Genomic DNA, 26,009 nt, shown 5'->3' on the forward strand with positions numbered 1-26,009 from the left:
TAACATCTGCTGGGAAGCCTAGGATACTGCCTACACTCAGGTTTGAAGAAGCCCCCTGGCCCCCTCCCGGGGCTCCCTCATCTCCACCAGCCTGCGAGACCCCATCCTCGAGGGGCTTGGCGGGGGGTTGCCACTGTCACCTGCTGATGCCACTCTGGTGTGGTGGCTCTCTACCCATCATCACCAGAACCCCATGGGTCTGCACCGTTTTTACCTCACTTCTTTACACAGCAAGACTGAGGTCAGGGTGGCCCTGTCACCCACACGCAGACCCACGTGGGCTGGCGAATGGCAAGGGAGACTGTTCCCCAGGTCTGTCTGCCATGAGGGGCTCTGTCCTGGCCAAGCCACCACCAAATGCCACTTCAGGAGGCCCGGCCCAGGCTCACAAAGCGCAAGAAGACACAGACTTGTTTTCAACTTTTCAGAAGTTTTATTATAAAGAGAGTCGAGAGAAGCACTGGGCACCGAGACACACATTCGCCAGGGCCAGGAAACAGCTGCAAACAACGTCAAGAACCAAAACCAAAACCAAACCCCAAAACCACACACACGTTATGAGAAGCTGCAACTTTGTTCTCAAGGTTTCTTCATAAATAGACAAAGGTCATCGTTGGCAATTTTAAATAGATGGACATATGGTTAAAGGAAAAGAGCGACCCTCCAAGGGTGGCTGTCACTGTCCGGTTCTGGCTATGCAGACAACGAAATGGTTTGGCGGCCGCTTTTGTGCACGTCTCCCTTAAGATAAAACTTAAAAAAAAATGTGCTAAGGGTCATATAAAATGCTTTTTTACCTTAAAGGAAACTACTTTTTCCCCCACAAAATAATCTTACAGATGTCTTCAGCACGGTTCTAAAACACTTAGCCAACTACTTACACGGAGCCAACAGTTCATAGGTTTCATACTCTTTTGTTCACACTGGAAAACCGTTATGTGCACGTCCATGGCGGGCCCGGCCCCCTGGCCCATGCATCTAGGGTGGGTGTCTGTTGGTAAGAGACCCCGCCAGGGGCAGCCCACGTGGGCTGGGGCTGGGGCCAGGCATCCAGATGTAGGGTACCGTGTGCAGGGTGAGGAGCGGGGTCCACAGCTACCCTGGAGCAAGCAGGTCAGCGGGCAGAAGGTTCCTGCAGGTTCTTTGGGCTGGCGGCGGGCAGTGGGCCGCCTCTGCAGAGTCTGGTGGGAGGTCGAGGGAGAGACTCAGCCCTGGGGCATTGGTGTGTCACTGCTCTCTCGGATCAGTCACCCTGCCTCCTGCCAACGCCTCTTTTCTGCTGTCAGCCCTTCAGGCCCGGAGCAGCGCCCTTCCAGTGAGCCTCAGGGAGGGGGGGAGGCGGGCTTAGGTGAGGTAGAGTGATTTGTCCCTGGGGAGCAGGCTGTGGGAGAGAGGAGGGGCTGTCAGAGCTGCTGAGCCCACCCCGGCCTGGGGAGCACCAGGACGGCTGCACTCTGGCCCGTCACTCCGCCTGATCCAGCAGCCCCTCTGCAGAGGAACACAGGGCCATGCCCTCCCGGACCACCCACCTCGCAGAGACAAGCCCCTCCTGGAATCCCAGCAGGGACCACCGGGCCCTCAGCTCTGGGAGGAAGGGCAGCAGTGTGTCTGTCCTGCATGGAAGCCCATGCCAGCGTCACCATGGCTCTCATGTCGGTTTTTAATTGCAGGATTTTCATTTGTAAATTTCAAACTGGATTAAGGGAGGACAGGTGATTTTTATGTTTTTAAAACAGGGCACTGCTGTGGTCCGACCTCCACGCTGGGAGCGAAGGGCCAGCCTCAGGAAGCTCTGCCATTCTGTGATGTCCACTAAAGACATTGCCTCGGCTTCCCCCGGTGAGGGGAAGGGCTGGGGTAGGAGGGTCTGCACCTGCTCAGGGTGCGGGGAGGGAATCCTTGCTCACCCATGTAGAAGCTCTCCCCAGGCACGTTGGAAAGGGGGCACGTGCCCTGCTGGCTTGTGCAGTACCCAGAGCACTGGCGACCTTGGCAGGGGGGGAGCCTTGAGCCGGGAGGCCCACACCCCGGGCTAGGGGCAGCTGGCGCCAGCCGCAGAGATGGCCACTAAACATGGTGCTGCGCCTTCCAGGCTGTGGAGCTGTCACTGGGACAGCGTTTGAAAGGCTAAGAACACAGGACGGGAGAGGGGGCCTGAGGCAGGAGGCCCACCAAGCACCAGGAAGGAGCCCCAGACGCCAGAGTCTGGGCAGTTGGTCCCCTGTCCTGCATTGTCAGCTGCCCTCTTCCCCAGAGGACTGCCTGTGGCTGAATGGGGACCGCCCTGCCCAGGGGGCTACACTGCCCCAGGGGAGCCCACAGCCAAGGCCCGACGGACACAGGGGTACACACAGCCAGGTCCCGGCGCATAGGTGGGCCCCATTCTGCACTCCCTGAGGTACCGTCATGCTCCAGGGCTCCCGTGGGACCCGGTGGGAGCTGGGGTCCAGCTGAGGCCACATCCTTGCCAGCTCCTGCCCCTGCCCTGTCTGCCTCCCTCACCCCCTTCTCCTCAAACGCGACTCCACAACACATGATCCCGGGCACCTATTCCCTCCTTCCTCAGGCTCTGCCTCTAGGGAACCTGGCCTGAGACACAGGACCCCTCTGTGAATGTCACATGGAGGGAAGAAAACAAGCAAGACTGAAGACAGCCTCATTTCCCAAGCAGGCCTCCCCATCCAGGGCTTCTCCTTAAGGCTCTACCCTGTCCCCCGCAGGGCTGGCAGTGACTACAGGGCTGCACCCAGGCCCCTTCCCCTGGGCATCCCATTCCCACTCTGCCGTGCCAGCAGGACGGAGGCAGGACCAGTGGCGCGACGGGCGAGGACTGACCTGCAGGTGCTGATGCCACACTCCCCGCTGGGGTAACTGCTGTCCCAGTCCCCGCTGCTCGTGGCGTTGGATGGGCCAGGAGAGCGGGGGCCTGAGCTGCCGGGGAACTCAGAGATGTGGGGGAAGTCCTGCAGAGGAAGGAGGACACGGTGGGTTGAGGAAAGATGAGGGTGCGCTGTCTCAGGCGGTCCAGGGGGGTGGGGAGGGGACCCGGTGCTGAGGGCATCCTTGCTCTGCAGGGACACTTCCTCTGGGTCACAGGCAGTGTCCACTCTGCTTCCCATGCATCTTCCTTTCCCCCTGCACAGCATGTTTCAACATATTCAACCCTTGTCTGAGCTGAATCGGGGGGGACAGACTTTGCTTTAAGGGCATCTCCCTTTCTGGGCCACAGTTTCCCAATCTGTAAAATGGAGTCACTGGGCCGAACACCTTCCAAGGGCTGTGTGACCCTTGTAACAGTCAGGGGCCAGGCCTTGAAGGCTTTGGGGAGAGCCAGGGACTAAGGCTAATCTGGCAGAAGCCATGGTGGCCCCAGCTCCTGGGGCCAGGGAGCTGGGATGGACAAGGCGTGTGGGAGGGAGGGCCTGGAATAGCCCAAGAATCTGCCTGGCAACTTGTCGCCAATTCCTGACAGCCAGTTATGTCTCAGGTGAGGTGTACCAGACCCATGTCACAGCTGAGGCAAAGATGGGTTAGGTGCCAAGGCTGAGGTCCCATCGCTGGTGAGTGGCAAGGCCAGGATCTGAAACTCCAAGCCGCTTCCCCTCCCCACGTGGGGTCGCAGAAGGGCTCATTCCTACTCCACCCTGCTTACCTGTGGCCCTGGAGGTGAGGGGCTCATCGCCAGCTGCACCTGGAGTGCCATGGGGGTGGGCAGGACAGGGGCCTGGGGGGCTGGGGACATGCTGACAGGTGGGCTGAGCAGGGCGCCCTGTGCGTGGGGGGGCAGTGGCAGCTGCTGGTGCAGTGGGGGGCTGAGCGGGAAGGAGGGTGGCGGCGGCGGGGACGCGCTGAGGCCAGGCAGCAGTGACTTGGAGCCCAGCGTCCGGGCGAGGCTGGCAGGAGAGGCCCCGCTGCGGAAGGCCTGCAGGTCCGACGGCGTCAGGAAGGAAGCCAGGCCCGGCATGGCGTACATGGGCTGCTTGGGTGGCAGCATTTTGGCTGGTGGGTTCACCTGAGTGCTCTTGGTCTCACCTTGGTCTGGGGAGCTCTGGAAGGAGACAGAAACCCGTCACTGGAGAAGAGGGGTAAGCCAGAACTTGGGCCGTGAGGCCAGGTGGCTCGGCAACCCTCTGGCACGGCCCCCGGCTGGCCCTGTAACCAGAGCTAACGCAGGCTCCCTAGTACACTTGCCTCTGACCATCCACTCAGCCCCTGCTTTTATCCCTGGGGGGCTCCTCTGCCCACAGGGGGGGTCCCCCACTCCTCAGCGGGGCCAGTGGACCCAGCATCACCCAGACACGCCGTCCTCCCAGCCCCTGCCTTCACACGTGGCATTCCCCCAACCTCAAACACCCTCTTTCCTTGGCCTTTGTGGCCCAACACAGATGCCATCTCCTCTGTGACAGCTTCCAGGACAACATCCACCTCTACTTGGGCCACACATCCACAGCCACACCTCGCCTCTTGCGTTGCTGGTGTTGACAGAAGGGGCAGAGAGTGTGGTGATGAGATGCCATATTTGGGGGTAGCATGTCCTGAACCCCACCAGTGGTCAGGAGTGAAGGCCAAAATTTGAAAACTGGCAAAACTGGGTTGAATCCTAGCACAGCCACTTTAACAAACTGGATAGTTTCAGGGAAGCCGCTTAACCCCTCTGGGCACTACAGTCTTGAAGAATTCGATGACGTGAGATGCATGTAAAACGCCCAGAGTGAGCATGGTGCAGCATATGTGCACTGTAGACGCGGCCATGTTGGTCTCACCCACTCTTTCCAAGACCTGTGGTGCTGACCACTCCCGTGGGCCCCAGTCCTCACTCTCTCCCTCTGGTGCACCCCATCCCCCAATCAGGGCTATGCCTGGGGATTCCAGGCATTACCTTGGAGACGAGGCTAGCCCTGTAGGCGGCCAGAGCCTTCAGATATTCCTTTTTCGCTGCTTCAGTCTTCCTCTTATAGGCCTGAAAGATCCAACACACGGGCAACGCTGGGGAGAATGTTATAGACGAGACACAGGGCAGGAGCCTGGGATGGGAAGGTGTGGATTTGAGGGCCATGCATGGATGGGGGTGTTGGGATCAGAAACTGGGTCAGTCACCCACCAGCCCCCTTCTAGGAGAACTGCACAGGGATTATGGAGACCAGGGTATATCCCAATTCCTCAGCCAAGTTGCTCTGTGCCCTTGGGAAACATGCTTCACCTCTCTGGGCCTCCAGGTCACACCAGCACACTGACTATAAAAAGACAAGGCCCCTATTTTGATCCAGCACAGTGCAGATGTCTTAATGTTGCACTGTCTTTGCATCCTAGAATGAACCCTACTCATTCATAGTATGTGAATCTGGATTCCATTTGCTAATATTTTTATTAGGCATTTTAGACCTAGGTTCATATGTTATTATAGGAGAGGCCAGTGTACTCACACCGCCTTGTGTCCATACCTTTTGGTAGAACCCTCCCACCATGACATGGGGCTTGGCCTCAAGATTTGCTTTGGCCAACAGGAAGAGAGCAAATTTGATGCAAGCAGAGACTGGAAAAGTGCTTACACACTGGGGCTTGTCCTCTTGCTGTTCTTGGAACTCTGAGTTGCTATGTGAACAAGCCTGAGCTAGACTGCTGGATGATGAGAGACACATGGCCCAGTTTGGCCCCACTGCTCTTTATTTTTTATAAAATTTTCATTTCGACTCTGGTGGGATATGAACCCACAACCTTTGAGTTCCCACTGCTCTTAACTGGTAGCCATACAACTCCTAGAAGCAGAGCTGCTTAATTTACTGGCAGCTGACTATAGACACAGGGGTGAGCCCAGCTAAGTGTAGCAGAAGAACCATTCAGCTGAGCCCAGCACAACTCATGGGCCCTCAGAATTCTGAGTTGAATAAATGGTTGTTGTTTGAAGCCATTAAGTTTTGGAATTGTTTGTTACACATTCAAAACTAATTGATACAGTTAGCTTCATTATGTCTTTGTGCCAAGATTACATTGTGTATAAAGACTTGTGAAGGTTTTCATTTTTCTAAGCTCTAGAATCATCTGTTCTTTGATGCTTTGAAAGAGCTTTCCCATTAATCAGCCACGCTTGGAACTTTTGGGGAGAAGTGGGATTTTTTTCTTGTTTGTTTGTTTCCTATAATTTTCTCAATAACACATCCCTTGATTATTAGTAAAATAGGACTATACATAAAATTTCTTAATGTGATTAAAAAAAACAGGTACAAGCTATCAGCCAGCCTTATTTAATAGTGAAACACGAGAAGTAATCCAAAAAAAGTAAGAAGACCATTATCCCCATCATTATTGAACATATTTTTTTAGAATCCTAGTCAGAGTAGCTAGGGAAAGAAAATAAAATTAGAAATATAAATATGGGAAATGAGACAAAAATAAAGAGAAAAAATTATCATCATCATCATTTGTAATGTATATATACACACATGTGTATTAATAGACATATACATATATATGTAGATAGGGAGATATGTATGTGTGTGTGTGTGTGTGTGTATTAACCTGGAAGACCCAGGAATTAATTTAAAATGATCAGAAATAAAATAGTTTAGCCAGGTGGGTAGGTACAAAATAAATTCTTAACTTTTTTATACATCAACAATAATCTGCCAGAAAAATGTGAAAAAAACTATGTCATTTTTTAATGTATTGTGTAAAAGGAGAGATATACCAATTATTGGATGGGAATAAATACATAACAAGTTCTTGGATTAAAAAAAATACACCAGAAAGGTCAAGAAAAATGAATTAAAAACTCAGAAATAGGACCAATGCAGGTGGTAAGGACCCTCAACCACCTTCGCTGGCCCCTGGGCTGCGCTGAATGGGGTCAGAGGCAGCCTCTGCTGGAAGGAGTGTCAGTGTCTGGGGACAGAGCACCCGAGACCACTGTCCCCTCAGACTGTGTACAAAAGGGAGAGGGAATTCCCCCTGCCACCAAAGAAACTGAGGTCTTCTTAGGAAGGAGAATGGATGCCAACAAACCAGTGAAAATGACAAACGTCCTTGCGGCAGAGGCTGGCAGTGCCCTGTCCCTTATCCCCTAGGCCCTTACCACTGTACTACACATGAGCTCAGCTTCCAACCACCAACGGTGTCCCGGTGACCCTTTGCCTGAGTGTTTGTGCTGGTAGCAGCAGCCTGGTCTGCCATGTGCACAGCAGGCCAGGAGTGCTGGAGAATTAATGTCCCCTGGAGCAGCTCTCAACCAGTGAACGACAAAAGCTGGTGTCCACCCCAGCACCCCTCCCCCTCAGATGGGGTCACTCTAGGGTATGGCGGGTTCTGTGCTGGCCCCCGAGTTCCCCACGGGGTCACGTTCCTGTCGCCCGCAGTGGTAGCTTCTTTGACAATCTGACTTCCTTTCCCTGTCTCACTTCCCCACTCCCCTACCAGCAGATTTTGGGGTGATCTCACAAATAGACCATTTATACTATAATACATTCTAAAATTATTAAAAATTTTAGAATGTGAAAAAGGAGACATTTACAATAAGGCAATAATCTCTCTCCCTGGCCTCAAGCCTGCTGCTCTTCCTGTGTCTCCCATCTCAGTAAAAGGCATCTCCGTTTACCCAGAACACAACCCAGATCCAAGGAGGTGACTTCCATGACACGCTCTGGGTCCCCTACCCCAAACACCTCGTCCAGGCCACCGTCCTCTCCCCTGTGCATGACTGTGGGACCGGCCACATCCGCTTACACCGCCTTATGCAGCCACACCGGCCCCTCCTGTGCATGAAATTCTTCAGTCGGTTCCTCTGCTCTCAGCATGAGGACGGACTCCTTCCAAGGCCTGCAAGGGCCCTGCCCTCCTCGCCAGCTCTGTCTCTGCCAGGGTGACACTGTCTCCTCCCTGGGCATCCTGGTCTCTACTCATTCATACGTGCTTGTCCTTCCCTTGCCAGGCCTCCCTACCCGGGGTGCTTCCCCTCCCTAGGGAAGCTCACCCTCAGGTCTCACCCGGAGACCTGACCCCCAGGACTATGTCTGTTCCCTCTCTTTTCACTCTCATGTACCATGTACCCTCTTGGCACATGACACAATCACAAATGTAATTTTGCATTTACTTATCTGCTATTTAATTATTATCTCTTACGCTCATAGCCTCAGTGAGTTTCTTAGTTCTACAGGTCTGAATGCAAATCCTGTCTGTCCCCTGATTCCCAGTGGTGACCCTGGGCAAGTCACTTAGCCTCTTGGTGTCTTGTACGGATTCAGTGACATAGTGGAGAGGAGAGCCCAGCACAGCACTCAGCCCAGACAGGAGTTCAAAGAATGGCAGCCAGCACCTCTGTTTTACAGATAGGAAAACAGAGGCTCAGAGAGGTTAGGTGGTCAGTCTGAAGTCACACAGCACACGACTGGTCATTGCATTTGCCTATGAGCTGGTTGTGCTCTCTATTCCCCCTGGAGGCCTTCAGAGGAGGCCACAGGCACATGGTCAGTGGGGTAGGAAGCTCTGGGCTGGACTCCAGACTTTCAGGCTGGAGGACAAGATGGACGAGGTGCCTATTCTCACTTCATAGATGGAGAAGCACAGAGCCAGGATGGCACTAGTGAGCACAGCTGGTCGTAGTAGAACTAGAAGGAACCTAGCTTCCCAGTTTACAGATGGGCAAACTGAGCCCAGGAAGGACTCTGCGAGAGTCTCTCATCCCAGAGGCGGGGCTTGGTTTCGGCCCTCCAAAGTCTGTCCCTGGCTCTAGGACCACAAAGAGGATGGCCCAGAAAGGGACGGGGGCTCACCTGCTTCTGCTCCTCTCCCAAGCTGTCCCACATGGAGGCCACGATCTTGGACACATCCCCGAAGGTGGCGCTGGGGTTCTGTCCCTTGATGGCGGCCTGAGTGTCTCTGAAGAAGAGCGCGTAGGCTGACACAGGCTTCTGTGGCTCGTTGGGGTCCTTCTTTTTCTTCTTTTTGGGGTTCTTGGCCTTTTTTCCTGGGTCAGCTGAGGGTCTTTTTTCTCCAGAGATCTGCCCGGGGGAGAGGAAATCAGAAAACCAAAGAAGCCTAAAGGCCACCTGCTGAAAGTGATCCACGCAGCCCTCGGCCAAGCCGGACTTTGCTCGACAGCCCCGAGTGCCTGTCCAGTCCTGCTGACACACAGGCAATGACAGGCACTGCCACCACAGGGCTCAAGCACTGCCAGGCTGCCCCCTCGCTAGGTGGGGGAGGCAATAGACAGACAGCCCCTCGCCCCCCACCCCGGATAAAATCCCTGGGTGTTTCTTTAACTCATGAAAGAGAATCAGCATGACTAAAGTAGATTCAAAGAAATGCAGGAGGAAGAGAAGTCTTTATGGTCACTGAAAGAATGCTGGAATTAGATTATTAAATTACAAGCAAAATTGGTTAATGTCCTATAGAGCCATAAAACTATCACCTCTGGGACTTTTAATCTTTTCTGCTGGACAGAAACCACTTGCATCTCTACAGGGCAAAATTAATTTGCCTTGTAATCAGACAAAAATCATTTATATCTCTATCACTTTTTCCTCCCCCCAAGGTAACACATCTACTTTTACAGAATTGTAAACTCTCCTAATCAATAATGAATATTGAGTCAAAGCAAAGGCCCATCCTCCTAGAGAATCAGATAATTCTTGAGTGAGCCTGCTAGACGATGCTTTGCTGTGACACTGAAGGCATGTGCAGTCATCTGGGGGCCTGTGTCGAAGTTCGGGATAGATAACTCTTTCTTAACTGCTCTTCCTCTTGTGATCACAAATAATCCCCAAAGGTTATCCTGGATTACAAAAAGCTGGTCTCCTCCACCACATTTCTGTGTTGCAACTTCAGACAGGTGGCTTAGTTCCCTGGATGGCTGTGAGGTGGCTGGAAGGAATGAGGCTGATGTGACAGTCAGTGGGTCAATCCTGGAGCCAGTGGCCACATCCTGGAAAGACTCCAGGACCACAATCCTGTGAGCACCTGATTTCGGGCTTCCAGGATGGGGAGGGGGTTGGGATGCCAACTGCAGATCTCAGTGGGTCTCTGTTAGGACGCGGGGCCACACAGGGACAGAGGACTTCGGTCAAAAGCTCTGGATCCTGAAGCGAAGACTGTGGCTCTGTGTGCCAAGAAGATGAAGGTGACACCATGAACTGACAGGGGAATGGTGGCCAGTGGACATGACTCAGGCCTCCACGTCTGAGGGGCAGGGAGGGACAGGTCTGCAGCAACACTGGTTCTGTTCCTGACACTTTCTCTGCAGCCACCCCCCTCTCCAAGCCTCAGTTCTGCCAGCACCATGGTGAGACACAAGCAAGATAAAGGGACGAAGATGCGTCTTGTACTGATGAAGACTGAACTGACGTGGCAGTGCAGGGCCTCAAGGGCATATGTGACAACTGCACCTGTAGCTGCCTGGGTTTGAATTCTGGTTCTGCCTCTTACCGGCTGTGTGACACTGGATAAGTTACTTAACTGTCCCGTGCCTCAGTTTCCCCATCTGCCCAGTGGAGATAATAATGGTACCTGCCACACAGGATTATTTATGAGGATTACATGGGCAAATACTTATGTGCTTAGAACAGTGTCTGGCCCACAGGGAGTGTTTTAGGAGTGTTTGTTGCATAAAAAGTAAACTAAAAGCCATCCCTGCTTGGCCTACGATAAAAGCTGAGTTATCCCGAGGATGAAGCTGAACCACGATTCGGAGCTAAGCACCCTTTCCGCAGTCCAAGAGGGCAGGGTCTCACGGCACCGGCACCGTGGTTGCTGTCCCGGCCTCTGCAGGGCCACCACGTGCAAAAGCCCTTACAAAAAAGAAAGGGCTCCAGGATGACGGAGGCAGGAGTCCCAGGGTCAAGTCTTGATTCTGCCACCAGCTCGCCAGAGATTCTGGCAAACGCTCCCATCCCCAGACTCTCGGGGCCTCTGATTTCCTCCCCAGTAAAACAAGATGCTCCCCAACCGGGAGGCGGGCTTGGAGTCAGTGCAAAGAAAGGACCAGAGCCTGGACAGGTGGTGGCCCCATTCCTGATGTGTTCTTGAAGAGGCTGGACCACTCTGGACTCCAGGGATGTTGGGGGGAGGCAGGTCCCCAATGGGGGGGCATTTTAGCACCCCCCTAGGTCAGTGTTGAATACCCTGGGCCCAGAGGGGCCCTCTGCTGGACCACACGTTTTGGTCACAATATTTTAAAAGGCCAAGATGGCCATGAGACGACCCTGATGGGCTTGCTGAAGCCATTTATACTGCAGAACTGACCCGCTGGCCATGCAGGAATGAGACTTGGCCACGGTTTCACGGCATGTTCTCACCCAACGCCCTCAACATTTGTTGGAGTTGCCTCTGCTTTATGCACAAGGCCATGGGGACAAAGAGGGAACCGAGCTGGCTAAGGACACTTGACAACTTTAGCAGGCAGAGCACGATACCCCAGGCCCCATGGGTGCTGTCCTCACGGGCCGGGTGCTCCACCTGCTGACTTTCCTTTTCCCTGGTTTCCAAGCAAAGGGTCCGGCGGCTGCAGCTTCCCCTTGGGTCCCTGAATCTCAAGGTCAAGCTCCAAGCAACTTTGACCCTGCATGATTCAGTGCGCTTAGGGCAACTCCAGCTCCTACAGCTCCTTGACAGTTTGCCATTGTGTTGACAGTCACCTGGACAGAAAGTTAGCGATTTATTAAAAGGATTTGTTCTGTAAAATGTGGATTCAGTCAAAAGGCCGCACTCAAGGGTCCAGAAGGCCACGTGTGGCCCCAAGGCCGCAGGTTCCCCACCCCGGGTCCAGCCACTTTTCTAGTCTCTGCTAGAGGGAGTTGATGCCCGTGTCCCATAGGACCCATCCCCGCCGATGGGAGGGCACCGCGTGGCTTGGCACCTCTACCCCTCTGCCCCTCATACCTTGAAATGGGCTTCCGACTCCTCCTCCTGAGTTGAACTGGAGGGAGAGGGCGTCGCGGACTTGCTCCCGGGGGGAGACGGGGAGCTGTGGGCGATGCTGCTCCTGACGCCCAACTGCGAGATGAGCTGGGACTGGCTGAGGGCGCCCATGTGGCTGGCCAGCATCGCCGGGCGGCCCAGCAGCGGCCCTGGCCGGCCCGAGTCGTAGGCAGCCACCTCCGAGTGGACCATCTCCTGGATCTAAGAGAGGACAGGGCGTGTTGAGTCAGAAAGGACCCGCCCTGCCATGCCGTCACATCTGTGTTGCGGGACTCCGGGGAGAGGCAGGCAGATGAGAAGTGGCGGGTGGGGGGCGGGCTGGCTCCATGCTGAGCTGCTGCTCCCCCTTGAGTCCCTGGCAGGTGAATCTCAAGGTCGAGCTCCATGTGATTCTGATCTCTGCGTGACTCGGTGCGCTCAGGGGAGCTCCTAGAGCTCCTTGTCAGTTGGCCATTGTGTTGACACTCACCCTGGGCAGAAGGTTAGCACTTCAGCCCTTGCCAGGGAGCTCGATCTGGCTGTGAACAGAGCATTTTATGCTAGTGAGTCTGCCCTCCTGGAACACGGTACCTCTCTGCACTGATCCACCAGGCAGCACAATCACAAACAGCACAGATGCCGGAAGCTAACTACGTTTTGAATCCTGGTCCTGCCACTTACCACCTGTGTGACTTTGGCCAAGTTACTTAACCTCTCTGTGCCTCAGTTTCTTCATCTGTAAAATGTGGATATAATCAAACCTACCTTCTAGGGTTGTAAAGGATCAAATGTACCCAGCAAATAGTAAGCCTTATATTGTATAAGGGTTTGTTAAATACATTGAATAAATACCTTGATAAAAGTTTAGTACTTTTCTTCCTATAGTTCAGTAACTTTCTTATTAACTCTATTCCCTGTGATATTTTCTGACTGGTTATTTTTGGAATATAAGAAAGCTACTGATTTTTACATGTAAGCAGTTCTCATACTAAACATATATTTAGAATAGTGTATACTTTTTGACCTAAATATAATATATATACACTGCCCATTCAGCAAAGCATACCAGTTTGCATAATCTTATAATTATTTTTATTTCCTCTGCATCTGTGATTACTTCCCCCTTCTAATTTCTGAAGTCAAATATCTGCATTTTCCTCTCACTTTTTCTTCATTAGGCAAGCTAATGGGTTTCCAATTCTGTGTGGGTTCCTTTCTCCTTAAAAGAATCGAATCTCAAATTTATCACTTCTGCTTCTGTGTTTTCTAATTCTTTAATAGTGCATTTTATCTTTAGTAATCCCTTTCCCTGCATTTTAAAGATTTATAATTGTTGCTCTCCCCTCAATTTTGAGTTGTATTTTAATGTTTTAATGGACAAATGACAAATTATATATATTTATGGTATACAACGTGATGTGTTGATGTATGTATACACTGTGGAATGATTAGATCAAGCTAATTAATATATCCATCATTTCACATTTCACTTTTGGAAGGAGAATATTTAAAATCTACTCTTTTAGCAATTTTCACATGTACTATATATTATTATTAATTATAGTTACCAGGCTGTACAACAGAGCTCCAGAATTTATTCCTCCTGTCTAAGGGAAACTTTGTATCCTTTGACCAACACCTGCCTATTCTCCACCTTCCCCAAACCCCCCAGCCCCTAGTAACCACCATCCTACTCTCTACTTTTAGGAGTTTGAATTTATAGATTCTACACATATAAGTGAGATCATGCAGTATTTGTCTTTCTGTACCTGGCTTATTGAATTGCATTTTTAATTCATTGATTTCTTCATCATGTAAGAGATATCTGTGATTGCTCTTTTTTTTTTTTTTTTTTAAGAGACAAGGTCTTGCTGTGTTGCCCAGGCTGAAGTGCAGTGGCTATTCACAGGCACGATCAGACCCCAGTACAGCCTCGAACTCCTGGGCTCAAGTGATCCTCCCACCTGAGCCTCAGTGGGACTACAGGAACATGCGGCTGCACCTGGCTGCTACTGCTGTTTCTTATGGACTTACTTTTTCATTTCAATCTTAATTTCCTCTTTGATCCAATAGTTGTCTGAGAAGAGTTCTCAAATTTCTAAGTGGTTAATTTTCTTTTTTTTTTTCTTTTGGCTACTAATTTCTAGTAACAAAAGTGATCAAAGAATGTAGTCTGTACTATTTGTAATTCTGAGATTTTGTTAAGGTTTTCTTTGGGACCCAAATACGATTAACTTTGGCTCATATTCCATGGTACTTACAGGCAAAAGTAGGCTGTGTTTGCAGATGAATACAGCACTACAATATTTATCTATTCAATCAGTGACGATTCTATTATTTATATTCCTTTCTTACTTTTGGCCCTTTAATCTGACACAGGCTTGTCTAGGTCACCCACAACTTTTCTGCTTCCATCAAAATCTCCTGTTAGTGCTCAAAGTTTTTATTTTGGAAATGTTATGTTGGTTTTTATTGCAAAAGGAAGACAGACTGTCCATTATATCTTCATTATGGATTGAACTTTTTATTATTATAAAGTGTCTGTTTAATCTCTTTTTTTGCCTTGAATTCAATGTAGTGCTGTCGCTGCCTACATATTTGTTTGAAGGTGTCTTCATTTCTGAGAAGCTGTCTTTCTTACATATCTCTTAGTTTTTATTTCTTAGTGTTACCTTTATCAAATTTTTGGTGTTTTGTTACAGTGTTTAGAAAATGAAGATTTTCTAAAAGAAAATTGCTTTCTTCTTCATACCCTGGAACAGTATAAATAACATAAATTCTTTCCTTACAGAACTGAAAGAGTTTAGAACTAAAACCACCTGAGGCCCAGTGCTTGCTGTTTTCATAATATTTTCCATGGCTAATAGTTCTATTTTAGTTCCATTTTCTCTTGAGTCAGTTTGCTTAAAAAAAAAAATATATATATATATAATATAAATATATTTAAAAGTATCCATCTTATCCAGATATTAATACTTAATAGCATATAGCTGAAATATATTTTTAATACACTCTATGGTTTTTATATTTAAATCCCCCTTTAACATTGTAATACTGTGAATACATGTTGCCTTTTAAAATGTTCCTTCTCAGGGCCGGGCGCGGTGGCTCACGCCTGTAATCCTAGCACTCTGGGAGGCCGAGGCGGGTGGATCGCTCGAGGTCAGGAGTTCGAGACCAGCCTGAGCAAGAGCGAGACCCCGTCTCTACTAAAAAAATAGAAAGAAATTATCTGGCCAACTAAAATATATATATAGAAAAAAAAAATTAGCCGGGCATGGTGGCACATGCCTGTAGTCCCAGCTACCCAGGAGGCTGAGGCAGTAGGATCCCTGAAGCCCAGGAGTTTGAGGTTGCTGTGAGCTAGGCTGACGCCACGGCACTCACTCTAGCCCGGGCAACAAAGCGAGACTCTGTCTCAAAAAAAAAAAAAAATGTTCCTTCTCAGGAGTTTATATATTTTAACTGTCTATCCAAAGAACCAGTTCTTATATTTTAAAAAATCAATTTGACAACTTTTATGAGCATTAATTAAATTCCGATTTCTTCTCTATTAATGTTGACCTCAGGTATCACATATCTCTTTTTATCTAACTTTCAAACTAAACTATTTATTTTCACATTTTCTTTTTTAGTAATAGAATCATGTAGAGCAGGTGTTCAAACAAGAGCCATTTTCCCACACAGGGGGCATTTGTCTGAAGATGTTTTGGGTTCTGACAACTGGGGGGAGGGGTGCTACTGGCATCTAGTGGGTAGCGGCCAGGGATGCCCCCCTCATCCCCATGACAAAGTATTATGTATCCCAAAATGTCAACAATGCTAAGGTTGAGAAAGCCTGCTCTCTATATAACTATGATTTTCCCCCTAAAGAGAATGTTAGCTGCATCATATAAATATTTTAAAACTATTCTGTACTTAAGATTTGACTTTCTTTGTTACCCTAAAGTTATTTGGAAGAATGTGTTCATTTAATGTGTTCATTAATTAGTTACTGTGAGCAGAGAACGTGACTCCTAGAATTTTATCTTTTTGGAATGTATTGAGGTTTTCATTACAGCTTAGGATATGATCAGTTTTTGTAAAATTTTTATGTACATCTGAAATAATATTTACTCTGTACCATACAAATTTCTCTATATATCTGTTCAAGAAACAGTTTGGGCAATTTTAGCTTTGAAATCTCAAGAAAAATGGGTTCAAGCCTGCCATTCCTGTTGTGCTCCCCTTAGTTTGGCTATAAAATTTAAATAGGTTTTCTTCCTTACATTCCTGACATAAAGTTAAATGTCCCAGAACGCTATGTCTTCATCATGGCTTTTCTTGTTCTAAAAAAAATATAAGCATCTTTGCCTTAATTAATGTTTCTGTATTAAATCCTATCTTATCTTCTATCCTTATCACTCCAGTTTTTCCACTGTTTTATTTTTGTCCGGCATCATTTTAAGTGTAAACAGCAGATAGGTAGATTTTTGTTTCTAACCCTGTTCTTAATATATTATGATATATATTTTTTATTATTACATTAATCATAAGGAGATCTAAGGAACAGACTTAAAGTGAACTGTTTTAAAGGATAAAAGATTTTAAAATCTATTCTCTAAACATCCCTCTCTTCCCTCCCCAACATGCACACACTCGTCCTTCCCTAAGTCTTAAACAAGAATCTGACACTATTTCCTCAAGGGCAAATTGGCCTTAGAGCTTTGTGATAGGGCTTGTTTTGTTTTATTTTTCTTCCCAGATGCCTGCTTTAGAATTCTTCCATCAGCTATTCCTGACTCAGTAATTTCATATCTTGCCAACACTTGATAATGATAGAGTTTTGAATTTTTGCAAACGCGCTAAGTGTGAAATGCTCTCAAAGTTATTTTAATTCACACTGTTCTGATTCCTAGTGGGGTTGGACACCTTTTCACAAGTTGACTGGGCCATTGGGGTTTCTGCTTATACTTCTGTTGAGAATATAAACTAGTAAGTGTGACTCTCTAGGAAAAAAATCTGACAATATCCAGTACATTGAAGATGCACACATCCTACGATCTAGCAAGTCTACTCCACATGTTTACTGTAAAGAACTTGCCCATGTGCACAAGAAAGCATACATAATGCAGGAAAAATTGTGAAAGACTTTGAAATGGACAAATGAGTGTCCTTTTAATGGACTGCTAGGCATTGTCTCATGGACCTCCAGGGTTATCTGAGTTTATAGGAGTGTGTGCCTTTGTCTTAGGGCTATTTTACAACTTTGTAAGCTGTAGAAAGACGATATTAAGGCAATCGGTTTTTTTATCATTCAAAAATTTAAATTGGCCAGGCACAGTGGCTCACACCAGCTATTCGGAAGCCCGAGATGGGAAGATCGCTTGAGCCCAGGAGTTTGAGGTTGCAGTGAGCTATGATGAGGCCACTGCACTTCAGCCTAGGCAACAGAGTGAGACCCTATCTCCAAAAAAAAAAATTTTTTTAATTGTGATAAAATATACATAACAAAATTTAGCATCTTAACCATTTTTAAGTGTACAGTTCGGTGGCATTAAGTACATTAACAGTGCTGTGCTACCAACCACCAACAGAATTCCACAGAATTCTTTTCATCTTGCAAAACTGATACTCTGTACCTATTAAATAATAACTCCCCATTCCTCCCTCCCCCAAGTCCCTGGAAACCAGTATTCTACTTTCTGTCTCTATGAATTTGACTATTTAGGTACCTCCTATAAGTGCAATCATACAGTATTTGTTCTTTTGTGATTGGCTTATTTCACTTAGCATAATGTCTTTTAGGTTCATCCATGTTGTAGCATGGATCATAACTTCCTTCCCTTTTTAAAGCTGAACAATACGCCATGGCATGTAAAATATCACATTTTGTTTATCCATCCATTTGCTGATTGATAGACACTTCGGTTGCTTCCACCTTTGGTGTATTGTCAATAACGCTGCTATGAACATAGAGGTACAAATAATGTCTCTTGGAGACTCTGCTTTTAATTCTTTTGAGTATACACCCAGAATTGGAATTGCTGTGTCATATGGTCATTCTATTTTTAATTTTTGAGAAACTCCTGTACGGTTTTCCATAGTGGCTGCGCCATTTTACATTTTCACCAACAGCGCATAAGAGTTCTATTAATAGTTCCGGTTTTTCTGTATCTGTGCTCTCTCTCTCTCTCTCTCTCTCTCTCACAGCCATCCTAATGAGCATGAGGTGGAAGGGAACTCACTCTTATCCATAAAAATGCAAAATACATTTTGGCTGGGAGGGATATAATTGTTCCCACCCTGTAGAAAAGATGATTCCAAACATCATATCCTCTTGCTCTACAGATATCAACCAGTTTTTCCTTTATTAGGAAATTCATTTCAGCATCCCGATTGCCTACCTATGTGTCTACTCTTCAGATTCTCCTTTGAACCTATTTAATATCTCACTGGCTTCCTTATTAATAACGAGTTAAGTCTTTTGACACATTTTCATTTTATATTTGTATGAGAGTTACGGTGTCACCTTTTGAAAATTACGCATTACAACAAAGATGATCATTACAGCATTTTTTTTAATTCCAGAAAAACTGGAAATAATCTAAATATTCCTCAGTTCGGAGATGGCAAAAATCTGTGGTATATTTTCATAATGAAATTCCGTACAGTGTTAATGGGAATGACCTAGAGCCACGCCTACCAACGTGAATGGATTCAAAAACAGAGTGAAAAATCTCAGATGGACACACACAGTATAATACCGTTATGGACAGGTTTAAAACATAAAACATTACTATCAAGTGCTTAAGGACATATAAAAATATAATATTTATTTCTTCAAAAGCGGATTCAAAGCAAACAACAATAAGGACAACAACACAGGCTTTTCAAAGCAGAGTGCTGAACTCCAATGTGATGAGTTCTGGGAGGTCTGGGATGAGGGGAAATGGCTGGCACCCACGCAACTTCATTGGCCACGTTAGGTACCATGAAATGTTTGAAATAAGGTCAAACAGATCTCCTCATCTCCAACCCGGGCTCCAGATGCCTACGTTCAGTTGCCTAATCGACATACTCACTTGGATGCAGCACAAGCACGTCAAACTTCACATGCTGCAAATGGAGCTCTTCGTTCTCCTTAACTTGGTTCCTTCCCCAGTTTTTTATTTTATTTTATTACCAAAATAGTACATGGCACCATCTTTCTTGCAGTTGCCCAAACCACAAACCTGGGCACCAGCCTGGACTTCTCCCTCTCCCTCACAGCCCCAGGCCCTCCTGCAGACATACCTCTGTGGGCTCCACCTCCGGGATACATTCTACACCTCTTACATTCCTCGCCCTCCCATGCCGCTGACCTCTCTCTAAAATATGTAAATCAGGTCATGCTAATCCCCTGCTTAAAATTCAGATCCTTTTAGAATAAAATCCAATCCAAATAATAATAACAATAATAATAATAATGGCTTTTTTAAACCTCTAAATAAAAAAAAATTACACTGTGCAATTTTTACATGTGGGCAATAGATTTAACTTTACTGATACACGGTAGGTTCTTTTCAGCTGAACATTTTCTACTTTCTTCAGATAAGAGAGAGTTTCTACAGTCATTTATTTCATTGTTGCCTCTTTTCTAAAATTCCTATTAAACACATATAGAATCATAAGGATCTTTTATATTTTCAGGCATGATTTTGAGCTTTTTAACATTCTTGGAGTTTGGGGAGAGAATGTTGAGTTGATCATTTTTGCCCATGTGGTTGTCGGCTGTGTTGCTCGCTGCTTTCACTGGAATTTTAAATCCAATGATCACGTATTTTATCTGAAAGCAATCTTTCCCGATTTCAAATTTTTCTCATCCCATGAATACACTATATAATTGAAGTGTAATGCACCTTCTTCAGAACTACAGCCTTTCGACAGTTGTCCAGTGACTTTTCTGCATATTCCTGATACCCACATTAGGGCCTTCACGCAGCAAGACAAAGCCTTGCTGGACCTATTGAAAAATTAAAGCCACAACAGCAGAACTAGATGTGATCTGGGCAGGATGTCACATTCTCCACGGAGGAGCTTTTCTCCTGCTGTAGTTACGAATATATGCTCAGTAAACTAGTGTCAGGCCTTTCGTGAACGTCTGCTTTGTGATGGACATAATGCTAAGCTCTGGGGACGAGAGAGCCCCCTCCCCAACTGCCCTTCAGTCCCACAGTCACTTAGGGAGACAGACCCCGCATAAAGACAATATATGACTGATTAGTAACAGACGCAAACCAACGAAACATGGTACAGCCACTAAGCATCCCAGATTTTCTAGGGCATCTAAAAAACTTTGTCCTAATGGGCCCAAAGCAAAAAACATGCCCCCCGTTTGAGGTCTGCTGTTGGAAGGTGCTCACTGTAGTGGATGCTGTCAGCGACGGACCCGATGACACCCACCCACGCAATGCTCCGCCCGCAGAAGGCCACCCCCTTGCTCCGTGGGGCAGCTGTGCTCCAGCCAAGTCTCCAGCTGTGGCCACATCCTTGCCCAGCCCTTTCCCCCGTGCGCCCCGATTCCTGCAGCCCCTTCTCCGGAGGGCCCTCCCTCAACAAACGACCTTCACAAGAGCCCCCATCCCAGCCTCTGCTTCCAGGGAGCCTCACCCTCTGTCCCTCTGTCACTTCAGCTCTGATCTCCCCTCTCTGCCCACTGCATCTCGTCAGCATCAAACCCTGCTCCCGTCTCTCCTGTCTTTAAATAAAAGCCTCTCTTAGCTCCGGGTCTCCTAAAAACTTCTGTCCCCACTCCTTCCTCCCCGTGCAGCTAGGGTAGGGTAGAGAGGCCCAGACATGGGGCTACGCACATCCACATAGGACTCATTTAATTACCACGATGTGTATAGGGGACGCAATGTAATCACCCTGGATGGAGGAAGCCAAGGCTCAGAGAGGTTCAGAGACTTGCCTGTGGTCACACAGCTGCCGAAGGTGGAGCTGAGTTTCTCCAAAGGATCACGCATTTCCCCTAAGTTATGACACCTTCCCCGAGACACTCCTCAGTCCTCGACTCCTGGGACTGCGGCTTCTGCTCGTGACCCCCTTCCCTCTGTCCAGGGCCCGGCGCTTGGCTGTCGGGCCACCTCTCGAGCCAGCCCCTCTTGGTCTTCAGCCCACTCCTTAAAGGCCGGCACTCCTCTGTCTGCCCGACCTTCCCTCCTCACTTACACTCCCCTGGGTGATCCGTGGCCCCTACACGGATCCCTACAAACGGGGCGTCCCCTGGTGAGGACTCCAAATTCCCACATCCCACCCGAGAAAGTGCTCTGCTTAAAGCCAATGTCAGCCTTTAGAAGAAAAATGTGAGCTCACAGGACAGGTATACAGAAGTGGCCACACCATGTCCATCCCTCTGGGAATTCTAGAACATTCTGTTAGCTCCCAAGACCCCTACCCCAATCAGAATCCACACTCCTCTGTCCCACCATGCTTAGCAACCCTCACCTTTTGTGCTCGTCAGCTAAGCAGGTGCTGAGGGGCCTCCCCTCTGCCCTCGGGCTCCCCCGGGTCTCCCTCGCAGGGTTACTGCGGGTGTGGATGGTTTCCTGGCTCACCACCTGAGGGCGTCCTCTGGCCCCAGGTGGCTTGGAAGTCCTGAGCGACTGAGGCCCAGGAGTGACGCTCGACCAGCAAGGCCCAGGAGTTTGTGGATAAAACCTCGGCTTCCTCTCCCCTCAGCGGGACAGTCCCCACACGTCTCAGAGGGTCCCCAGCAGGATCGCGTTCCTGTTGTCCAAAGTGGTGACAACCCATAAACCCACCTTTATGGACTTTCCTTCTGCTCTCACTTCCCCTCTTCCCTCGAAGGTTTCTTGGGTTCACCCCCTAAACAAACTTCTTGCACCAAACCTCTGTGTCCGGCTCTGCTTTCAGGGGGATCCCAAACTGTGCCACCAGCACCCCTCCCCTCAGCCTCCAGTGTGGCTTCCTGAGTCCAAGTGCCACGCTGGCCGCCAGAGGGACCCTTCTGGGCTATAAATGTCTCCTCCCTGCTGAGCACCTTTCAGCAGCTCCCCTTCTGAGCAAAACCTTGTAAAACGCCCCCCAAAGTTCCACAATCTCTCTCCTCCTGACTTGTCCAGCCCCTACCCAGAGCTCTCTGGGGACATGTGGGCTTCTCTCTAGATTGGGGACCTGCCCTGTGTGTCATCTTCTTTTGAGGTTTACCTGAAACATCACCTCCTCAGGGAAGTCCTCCCTGCTCTCACTCTCCTGCTCCATCCGCCGTCCTCCCCCTCTTCCCGAGCCTCTCCTGGGGCTCCCCGCGGCGCGTGCAGCACCTGCCTGTGTGGGGAGACACCTGCCTCCCCGCTCCGTGCAGAGGGCCTGGCACGCAGCCAGCTCTCGGGAGGTGTCTGGGCACCACATGCAGCGAGCCTCCTGCTTCCCTCCTGGAAACATATGGCCGCGCTGGAAAGCCACATCTGCACCCTCTCCAGGAAGGACGAGACAGAGGAAACAGTAACGAGGCGGCCTTGTGAGCGTAATTAGGTTCGCAGGGCTTAATAGATTCTCAGGGCTGCGGGAACACAAAGGCGTTTTCCACAAATTCCCCATTTGCAATCTCTATGGAGAGCAGCCCTGTGAGCTGAGAACCCCACACAGCGGGGAGGGAATAAAAAAATCACACCTTCCCCCTCCCCGCCTTCTGCTGATGCACAGAGCTGACACCAACACTCTGTCCTACTTGCTCGGAGACCAGCACGAGGTGTCATTAAACACAGCCTCACGCTCTGCCCAGGGAATTGGAACGTTTTTTTTTTTTTCTTTTTCTTCTTTTCCACAAGGAAAATTTTTAATTTAATTTAATTTTTCATTGACAAATCATAGTTGCAGATGTTGATGGGGTCCAATGTGATGTTTTGATACATGTACACGATGTGGAACACTTTGCTGGTGGCAACAGAGTTCTGTTCGTTCATTTAAGCCCCTGCCTCAGTTTCAGAGGGTCCAGACACTTCTTAATTTCTGCACTCAGACCCCATAGGAAGATTAACAAGCCACCGACCAGCATTTTACAATCTCTCCTACAGTCTCAGAGTAGCCCTTTCCAACAGATACCAACATCTTGTTTTATGGAGGATGGTAACAAGAGTAATAGTGTTAGTATTAATTATATTATATTAGTATACATTCCATTAATACATATTAACGTATTATATTAATATTATATTTAGTGAGTGCTTACTATGTATGTGCCAGGCACTGTGCTAGGACCCTCACAAACACATCTTTGATATAAGCACTCTTATCACCCCCATTTTATGATAGACACTAAAACTCAGAGAGGTTAAGTGACTTTCCCAAAGTCACACAGCTGGGAAGGGGGAAAGCCAGAATTCTGCCTGTCTGCTGGGTCTGACATGTTTTCACTGCCCCCGTACAGAGCTTCATGGCTCTAACAGGGGTAAAGGGCTCTAACGATGGGTAATGACCCTGCCATCGCCAGGCCGCCTTGAGGACCAAATGAAAAGATGACTTTGTGCAGAGCTGGGCACGTAGTAGATGTGCCGCACGAGAACCTTTCCTTCCCCTCATCCCCTCAGGAACTTGTTCAAGGTGTGAACTGGGCTAAGAAGACGTTAGAAACAATAGAAAGTTCTGACATACAAGAGGAGAGGGACACCAGGAGGGAGGCACCCATGACACCAAAAATAACAGCACAGAGCCTGGCACAGGGTGGCGCTTCACAAATATGCGTCTTCTCTGTCAGATCAGGAGGGGGCAAACTTCTGCAGAGGGTCAGACAGTACCTATTTCAGGCTTTGCGGGCCACATGGTCTCTGGAGTAACTACTCAACTCTGCTGTGGTGGCGTGAAAGCAGCCACAGACAACAATGCAAATGAATGGCTGTGGCTGTGTTCCAATAAAACTTTATTTACAAAACAAGGCGGAGATGGACTGCCAACCCTTGTGTTTGTCCAGTGGTGTTAAGTAGACAGGAATAATGGCGGAGTCCTATCCTTTATTTGGCAGTTAGCATTTGCCAGGGATTGCCCTGACCACGTTTCATTCTTACCCAGTGGTGGGGAAAGGTGTGTTTGCCATTGGCACTTTACAGATGAGGAAGCTGAGGTCAGAGTGGGAAGTCACGTGCCCAAGGTCATTTGGTTGCAGGGATAGAGCTGGGATTCACATCAAGGTCTGTGTGTTCCCCTGGCCTGTGTCCTTAGCCCTACACCATCGCCCCACCCTCCTGCCCAGCTCGGTCTTGGCAGCTCTGTGTGCTCTTGCTCAGCTAAGCCCTGCCTTGGCCACCAGTGTGGGTGCACTGAGGCTTTGGAAGTCGGCAGGGATGGACAGCGAGGGACCTGAGAGCCAGGCTGGGGAGTTTTGCCAGGCCAATGGGGAGCCATCAAAGGGATTTCAGCAGGGGAGTGGTATGTCCAAGATGGGCCCATGGAAAGACCATCGGCTGCATGTGGGTGATGCAGCCAGGACCGGAAGCCACAGTAGCTGCCCAGGAGAGGGGACTGTGGGGGGGGGGGCAGTATCCAAGTCCATTGGTTGGGTCTGAGAGGCACTGAGGAAGATTGACAGGTGACAAGGATGTGGGGGATGAGTAGTGGCCAAGGGTTAAGCAAGACCCTTGGGATGAAATGGTGACAAGGGGTGGGCATTGCAGTCCTCTGAGGTGGAGACATAGGAGGAGGAGCAGTACTGGGGAGAGGGAAGGATGAGCACAGGCTGAGATGTGCTAAGCTCGGGGCCCCAGGGAGTGTCTATGGAAGTCAACACATTCACAGGTTCTGGGGACTGGGGTGTGGACACCCTTGGGGGGCGATTTTTGAGCCTACCACACTTGGATCAGTGATGTGAAAAGTCAACACCAAGCTCCTGCATGCCAGTCCTGAAGGAAGAAGAAAAGGTCACAGGTCTGGGGACCAGCCTAGAAGTCTAGACTCCATGGAGAAGCCCAGACTAGTGACAGAGGCCTGAAAGTTGGCTACTGCCCTCTGACTGAGCTTCCATCGCCTCCTTGAGCCTCTTTCTCACGTCCTCTGTCAGCCTCTGCTTTGAGCTGCCCTTATCACAACTACTTCTGCAGCCATTTCACTTCTCTAGTCCTCCCGAGTCCCCAAGCCTGCTCCTGGAACTCATTCATTCATTCAACAAACATTCCATGAGGGCTGCTATGCCCGAGACCCTGGGCTAGATGCAGGAGACAAAGAGCAAACTAGGAACAGCCCCATCTGGAGGGCACAGTCTGGTGCAGGAGGCAGGGATGCACCCATGATGTTAACCAGTGCAGCAGCCCAGGTGTGCCTGGGGTCTTGTGGGCTCCCAGAGAAGGAGCCCCTCCAATGCCCAGAGAGCCAGAAAGCCTTTCCACAGGAAACAACTCTGAGCTGACTCCTGAAGGGGAAGTTTGCAGAAGACACGGAGGGTATGGAGAGTGTACCCAGGAGCAAGAACAGCATATGCAAAGGCACTGGGGCATCAAGTGGCGTGATGAGCTTGGCTCGCTGCCCATAGCCTGGCAAAGCTGGAGTATTGGGAAGGGTGGGAATGAGGATAAAGGGGTATCCAGAGGCTGGGACTTGGAGGAAGAGACCATGCCTGCAGGTGCTAAGGGATGGCCACAGGCCACAGGTCTGTGCACTGACAGCCGACAGGAAGTCCGACAGTCTGCAGCGAATGCAGATTTCCCCAGGGAAAGTTGGTACATCTCCACACGCTGAGGAGGTGGCAGAGACTCTGTGCATTAGTTTCCTATTGCTGCCATAACAAACCAGCGTGAACTTAGTGCTTTCAAATAACACAAATTCATTCTCTTACAATTTCGGAGGTCAGAAGTCCAAAATCAGTTTCACTGGGCTAAGTCAGGGAGTTGGCAGGGCTGGTTTGCCCTGGAGGCTCCAGTGGAGAATCTGTTCCCATAATATTCTTTTTCAGGGTGAATGCTGTCCTCGTTCCTTGGCTTGTGGCCCCACATCCTTCTCTCTGCTTCCATGGTCTCATCAGCTGCTCTGTGTGTTGGACCTTCCTACCTCCCTCTTCTAAGGACTATTAAAATTTCACCACTGGGCTCACCCAAACAATCTGGAATAATCTCTCCACCTTAAGATCTTTCACATAATCACATCTGCAAAGTCTAAAA

The 26,009-nt window shown here is 48.9% G+C and overlaps 1 protein-coding gene across 2 annotated transcripts in view; it reads right to left on the minus strand.

The window, feature by feature from the left end:
* Positions 1-413: 413 nt before the first annotated feature.
* TOX2 (TOX high mobility group box family member 2) overlaps positions 414-26,009 on the minus strand; it is a 133,745-nt gene continuing 108,149 nt past the window's right edge. The window contains exons 4-9 of one of the 2 annotated variants that reach the window (XM_045529186.1): positions 11,866-12,105; positions 8,763-8,990; positions 4,880-4,960; positions 3,653-4,048; positions 2,836-2,963; positions 414-1,181 (exon numbers count right to left, since the gene is read on the minus strand). In XM_045529186.1, coding sequence (XP_045385142.1) covers positions 1,115-1,181; positions 2,836-2,963; positions 3,653-4,048; positions 4,880-4,960; positions 8,763-8,990; positions 11,866-12,105 — 1,140 coding nt within the window. In that variant the 3' untranslated portion in view covers positions 414-1,114. Of the gene's footprint in view, positions 1,382-2,835; positions 2,964-3,652; positions 4,049-4,879; positions 4,961-8,762; positions 8,991-11,865; positions 12,106-26,009 lie in introns of both variants that reach the window. The other variant, XM_045529187.1, reaches the window with a different exon arrangement.

Source organism: Lemur catta, chromosome 17 (genome assembly GCF_020740605.2).
Source record: "Lemur catta isolate mLemCat1 chromosome 17, mLemCat1.pri, whole genome shotgun sequence".
Lineage (NCBI taxonomy): Eukaryota > Metazoa > Chordata > Mammalia > Primates > Lemuridae > Lemur > Lemur catta.